At 52.0% G+C, this 6,438-nt stretch overlaps 1 protein-coding gene across 1 annotated transcript; it reads left to right on the top strand.

Moving 5' to 3' along the window:
• Positions 1 to 333: 333 nt before the first annotated feature.
• On the top strand, positions 334 to 6,208 carry LOC142004303 (vitelline membrane outer layer protein 1-like). The gene is made up of 3 exons (XM_074981865.1): positions 334 to 504; positions 3,485 to 3,579; positions 5,834 to 6,208. Exons 1-3 carry the CDS (start codon positions 334 to 336, stop codon positions 6,126 to 6,128), a joined length of 561 nt encoding a protein of 186 aa, XP_074837966.1. The 3' UTR covers positions 6,129 to 6,208.
• Positions 6,209 to 6,438: the final 230 nt, after the last annotated feature.

Raw genomic sequence — 6,438 nt, 5'->3', positions numbered from 1 at the left:
CTTGTGTCTGTTTACCTCTGTACTTTCAGCAGCTTCCCCGAAATCCAGCCTGCCCTCAGGACATACCATTCCCTTTTTGTTTACTCTGTCCATACAGGATCCTTCAACCCTAACAATCCCCTCTGGGAATGATGGATCCTTTGTTTGCGAGGGGTGGTCAGTTCAGTGACCAGGTGCAGGGACATGGCAGTGAGTAATTGCTCCCCAACAGATTTGGAAGCAGGCCAGGCCAGAAAGAAAACCCAGCCCAATTTTCCTGGGTATAAATGTCCCTTTGCTGGGGCTGTGAATGTCACACTTCTCGGTGAGTAGCTCCAGAAGTGTTCCTGCACCATGCAGACTCTCTTCCACGTGGGGCTCTGCCTGCTGCTCTCTTGCTGCTTCCCAGCCACAGAGGCGCGATCCTACTCCTACACCCTCACCGTACCCAACGGAGGCCCGTGGGGCAAATGGGGGGAAGTGGAATTTTGCAAAGGTGGCTACGCTAATGGATTTTCATTGAAGGTAAAATTCTTCCCATCTCCTTGCTGCTTCTCCCTCTCCCCGGTCCTCTGCCTCCTCAACATTACCCAGGCTCCCAAAGAGCGCACCTCTTGACTCAAAGCTGTGCCTGTGCTTTTAAAACCCTCTCTTCCTCACACTCTGGCCAGCCACCAGCCTAGTGACCTGTTCGGTTTCTGAAAGGGTGCGGGGCAGGGAAGAGCTGTGATCCCAGAGCTGGGGCCAAAAGGAGATGAGAACCCAATGGTCTGTGCAGCCAGGCTAATGGGGCTTTGCTTTGGCCACAACCAGAGACAGCTATTGAAGCGTTTGGTCAGTGTGGACTTATGGTACCGATGATGATTTCTAGTTCTTTGTAGTTCAGGTTTTGTTTCTGTAAGGTTAAATATTTTACATATCATATGGAGGAAGTGTTAAGAACACCAAATGGCATTGTGTACGGTTAGGAGCGTGTTTCTCCATTTTTCCATGTAAGCCGGTGGTGGTAATTTCAGTGATTTTGTGATAAAACAAGGCTAAATAAACTGCATTTGTATGCCATGTCTACAACAAACCATTGCAGCTTTCCCTCTGGCGCTATAGTTCACATTAAATGTTTGAGAACATAATTGCCCATGTCTGAAAATGTAGTTAAATTATGCACATGATGCAGGATTAGGAATCGGAGAACTGTTCTGTTCCCCTTAAAACTCTTCAACAATTATATTTGGTGGGGTTTTTTGCTTTTGTTTTTTGATGCAGGTGGGGGAGATTGAAATAATGGTTGAAAATTTAAAATGCCTAGCTCTGAGAGACTGAACAAAAGGGGCTGTAGGGGCAGGGTTAGGAGGCAATATTAAGAGAACTAAAGTTGGCTGGTTCAGGTAAGCCAGCAGTAAGAGGTGGGGATGTGACCACTGTCTGGAAGTGTTTGAAGGGTGTTCATATCTAAAGGGGAGTAATGGGGGTGGGGTGGGGAAGAACTACGATGAAGGGAACAAAATGAGTGATGCCGTTTTGCCCGAAATGCATTCCGAGGGCTGGGCTCCACTTGAAAGTTTGACCCATGTAGCAAATCACACCTCCGAGGGGTGTGCCTTGTTTTTGTTTGTTGATACTAGTTCTATGCTGGCAAGAGTTCTTACTGATGTGCCAAGTGTGGTGTTGCCAGGCTAGTGTATTTTGCTCACCAAACTAGGAAAAGTCACACCAAAAGGGACTTTTTTGCTACTACAGTTGTGGCTACAGGAGCAGGACAGTGTGGCAGGTTTGCAAAAATGTTGGTGCTGCCCAGAATGGGTCTGAATCCCTCCCCCGACCGGCCTAAGACTCTGGGAGGAATTGGGTGCAGGAGAAGGTATGGGGTGCAGGCTGTGGGGCGGAGTTTGGGTGTTGGCTGTAGGCTCTTGGTGGGGGCAGGGAATTGGGGTGCAGACTCTTGGAGGGAGTCTGGGTGCAGAAGGGGTACAGGGTCAGGCTGTGGGAGGGAATTTGGGTGTGGGAGAGGGCATGGGGAGTAGGCTGTGGGCTGGGCTGGGGATGCAGGAGGTGGTAAGAGGTAAAGGTTCTGGGAGGAGGTGGGGGGAGGAGAAGTGATTCACTTACCTCCCCCACCCCAGCAGCAGCTCCCAAACCAGGGCTCCAATGGGTTTCCACACGGTCTCTGTGCTCTGCTGCTGGCTGGCACCATCTCTGCAGCAACCATTGGCCTCACGGGGGCTTGGAGTGGGGCTAGTGCACAGAGACACCTCCCACACCCAGGGGCTGCAGGGACATGCCAGCAGTTGTGCATGGAGTGAGAGCAGGCAGGATGCCATTTCACCCCTACTGCTGCTGCTGCTGCTGGGGGTCCTGGGCCTTTTAAAATTGCTTGAAGGCATCAGTTGGGGCTCGAGGATGCACTGGGGGCAGTGTGCGTGTCTGTGTGTGCGTGTCTGTGTGTGTGTGGTGGGGGCAATAGGCAGGCCAGGGGATGTACTGGGGGAGGTGTGTGTGTCGGGGGTGGGAGGAGATATGCAGGCCAGGGGTTGCACCAGGGGAGGTGTGTGAGGGGGGTGAGAGGTGGGCCAGGGGATGTACTGGGGGAGGTGTATAAGTTGGGGGTGGGGAGGAGATATGCAGGCCAGGGGTTGCACCAGGGGAGGTGTGTGAGGGGGGTGAGAGGTGGGCCAGGGGATGCACTGGGGGAGGTGTGAGAGGTGGGCCAGGGGATGTACTGGGGGAGGTGTATAAGTTGGGGGTGGGGAGGAGATATGCAGGCCAGGGGATGCACCAGGGGAGGTGTGTGAGGGGGGTGAGAGGTGGGCCATGGGATGCACTGGGGGAGGTGTGTGTGTGTCGTGGGGGGGGGAGGAGATATGCAGGCCAGGGGATTCACCAGGGGAGGCGTGTGGGGGGTGGCACTGGGGATGGGCAGAGTCCCAGCCCTAAACTGTGCTACAGTCAGGCCTCCAGGCCAGGAATTTTTCTGAAGCCTGGGCAACAAGGCCCATAGAACTCACCACACCAGCACTGCAAGGAAGGCTAGACCAGCAAAACTGTTCTAGTGTAGACAAAGCTTCAGGCTCTCCTGGCCGGGAGGGATGTGCTGGTCTGCAGCGTGGAAAGGAGTGAGTGAGACACCCCCAGCCCCCGCCCACTGATTTACAACCAGCCTGGACCGACCCTTTGCCAGCTGCTTTCAAAGGGGCTGGGAATTCAGAGTGGGGGCTGTCAGTCAGGGCAGGCTGCTCAGTCTTCCCCGCTGACAGCCAGGGCCCTGCCAGACAGCGTCGATGTCAAAGAGGTTGAAAACATACAGGGAAATGTCTGGACAAGGTGGTTCAGTTGCCTCCCGGCAGTGGCTGTAATGTGGGTCAGGAGCTGAGGCTTAGGGGCAGTTTAAGAAAAGGAGTTTGTTTAGTCCCAGGGCGGAGCGGGGGAGGGGTTATTGGCTTGGGAGGTAGAATTCCCGGCTCTCATCCCAGTTAGTACCCGTGCCACCATCTCTTGTACCTTCTTCTAGGTGGAGCCTTTCCAAAACAGAGGTGATGACACCGCTCTGAACGGCATTCGCCTGTACTGCACGGATGGCTCTGTCATTGAGTCCCTGGTGTCGCCGTGAGTAGCTCTTTGCTTTCTCTCCTATCTCTCCCACTCACCAGTGCAGAGAGAATAACCATGAACAAGGCCACTGGCACCCCAAGGGGCGAAGGCTACACAGCGGTTTCTATATCGGATACATTCATTATTCACTGACACAAACCAGTTACCTACCACCTGTTGGCTGTGGTCAGTTAGCTGCCCTCCACCCCATCGCTGCTGGTTCAAAGAAAACATTTTTATCCATCATCCCATCCTAGTCTCCTACCCAGGTTTTACTTGGGGTCGATGTGTTTCTGCTCCTTCTCCCCGTGTGGTGTTTGTGCCACGCCTGTATGTCAGGACACACCAGCATCTTCTGGATGTACATACGGGAACCCCCTATGCTTTGTACTTCTGGGAGGTGCCTGTGTGCTTTGGGAAAGGGCCTGACGTCCGCTCAGACCTGTTTCTCGTGAGCTCGGCTTTGCAGATTCTCTCCTGTCTGATGAGGACTTAGGAAAAGGATGCCTGGGTTTGAGAGTCAGCAAAAAGTGCCAGCAGTCCAATCAGGTGCCTCTTCCAGCCACGCTCTGCATTGCTGGGATGGGACACCAAGCCCCTGAGTTCTTGGAGCCACATGTGCTTTGCACCTCCTTGGATCTCAGCCGGCTGCAGCACTGGGGCCTCTCTCTGGCACGGTTCTTGGGCACTGCTATGTCTTCACGTCAGAAACTCCCAACAAGAGGGTGGGGGATGCCGGTGCCCAAGCTGTGCTCCCACACTCTCACTTCTCCTCTTCTCCCCAAGGCCTGGCCTTCATGCTGTCTCCCCCGCCAGAGACTTGCCCTCCATTTCCTCATTCTATTGCTTGCATTTAAGGCAGGAAAAGTGATGGGCCTATAGCCACTTGGTACCCCCTGTTCTGGTGCCTATGGGCTTCACCTCCCTTCCCTAGAACCTCAAGCTCAGCGCTGACTCCCAAAATACCCCAGCTGCTTAAATATACCGTCTCCCAGATCACCACCCTAATTCCCTGCAGAGGCACACAGTAGTGATGAAGCTCACAACATACTTAGCTCTCCTGCCCGGAGTCTAACAGAACTGTTCTCTTACATCAGCACATTAAATCCAATAGAGCCCAGCTCATACAAAGAAATAAACACCCTACCTCTTCCTTTGGGATGGTGGTGGGGATGGAATCTGGGCGCAGGCATGCAGGCAGGCAGGGTTTCTTCTTCTCTAGGTAGGGTATCACAAGTTGAACCACTCTAATCTGGCACCCTCAGGACCTGACTGGCGCTGGATGAGAGAATTTGCCAGACCATGGGAGGTCAATGTGGTCTAGCAGCATTACCAACACTTCCACTGCTTACTGGGCTCTTAGAAGACAGGGGTAAATCGGAACTAAATAATATGGAACACTGAGAGCCAGGATTAGGGGCTGGAAACAAACTTTATGGGACCCCAGGAAACTTGGCCACACCCAAGAGAAGTGGTCGTCCAGCTAACTAAAAGCATGCTGGATTATGGACGTTGCTGGACAAGAGTGTTCCGGATTAGAGATGTTCAACATGTGCGTGCTGGATGACATCTCCTCCATGGAGTTCCCTTCCCCAGCTTCTCTGATCTTGTTCTTTCCTGCCTATTGCTTCCTCCTCTTTTCTGATTCTTTCCTCATTTAAAAATCCCTCCTGGTCACCTATCTGCCTTTTTTTTTTTTTCCCCTCTTCATGTTTGGTAACTTTCCACTGCTTAGAAAACCCTCTTCCCTGTGACAGAGGAGGAATTATTTTTTGCATTGGAATGCAGTTACTCTTTTGCAAAACTTTTGCATGGTCAAAACTCTGTCATGAATCACCTCCCCGTTGTCTTCAGTCTGGACATCATTTGGTATATGTCCTGTCAGCAGCAATGGCTCTACACATAGACAGGCATTTATGATAAAGCCGTTTTTCATAGAAAAATTTCATTACTCAATAGCAACCTGAATTGATAAGTTCCACACGCGTCCCCCAAGGCTTACCTCTCGAGACCGCTTGGCTGTCCTCCAGCAAAAGGAGATCGCTTTTACACTTCTGATATTTCTAAGGCTAAATACTATACAAGCAATTAAAAAAACCACCCTACTCAAGATAAAGAAAACAAAACACCCCAGGTCCTTCCAGGCATGTTTTCAGGTCACTGCTGTGTGCCCCATTAACACTGGGTTTCATTAGCTAGGATGACTGATGTCCCCAGGTGGGTAGCAGACCCTGAATAAATCTCAGGTAACTATTTTCTTCCCTGGCAGGTGGGGCAGCTGGACTGGGGTCCACTGGTGCCCCACTAGCAACCTGATCTCCTTCTCGCTGAGGGTGGAATCCCACCAAGGAAATGGCGATGACACGGCAGCTAACAACATCCAGTTCACGTGCTCAGATGGGACTGGGCTGATGGGCAATGCACTTTCCTGGGGTGATTTTGGCCCATGGAGTCCTCGCTGCAGGTCTGGAGCCATCTGTGGTCTCCAGACAAGGGTGGAGCCTCACCAAGGTGAAGGGGATGACACGGCGCTCAACGATGTAAAATTCTTCTGCTGCAGCTAAACAAGGGCTTGTCCCTGCCCACCCTGCTACATGAGCATCTGCCCATTACCCACCATTAAAGTTTTAGCTCTGCTCTTGAACAGGAAAGTATCTGTGCTTTAATTACTTCAATCAGGCACAAAAACATGTACCATTGCCACAGAACCAGCTCAAGCCCTCACCCAGTAGCCTGGAAAATTCACACACCCCCTGGGCACCTCGGAGACAATGCTTCCCCACTCGCAAGCACAGTCTGAGTGTAGAAAAGAAACTTTTAATGAAAGAGGCAGAAAAGTCACATGGAATTAGCTTTAGAGTTAGAGGTCATAAC

Source organism: Carettochelys insculpta, chromosome 1, assembly GCF_033958435.1.
Source record: "Carettochelys insculpta isolate YL-2023 chromosome 1, ASM3395843v1, whole genome shotgun sequence".
NCBI classification, from domain to species: Eukaryota; Metazoa; Chordata; order Testudines; family Carettochelyidae; genus Carettochelys; species Carettochelys insculpta.
Note: the sequence above shows the minus strand (reverse complement) of the source record. Positions and strands in the feature narration are given on the sequence as shown.

Coding starts and splice junctions, on each gene's coding strand:
- LOC142004303 (XM_074981865.1), top strand. CDS start 334: ATGCAGACTCTCTTCCACGTGGGGCTCTGCCTGCTGCTCTCTTGCTGC. Junction 505..3,484: donor CTAATGGATTTTCATTGAAG/GTAAAATTCTTC, acceptor ACCTTCTTCTAG/GTGGAGCCTTTCCAAAACAG. Junction 3,580..5,833: donor ATTGAGTCCCTGGTGTCGCC/GTGAGTAGCTCT, acceptor CTTCCCTGGCAG/GTGGGGCAGCTGGACTGGGG.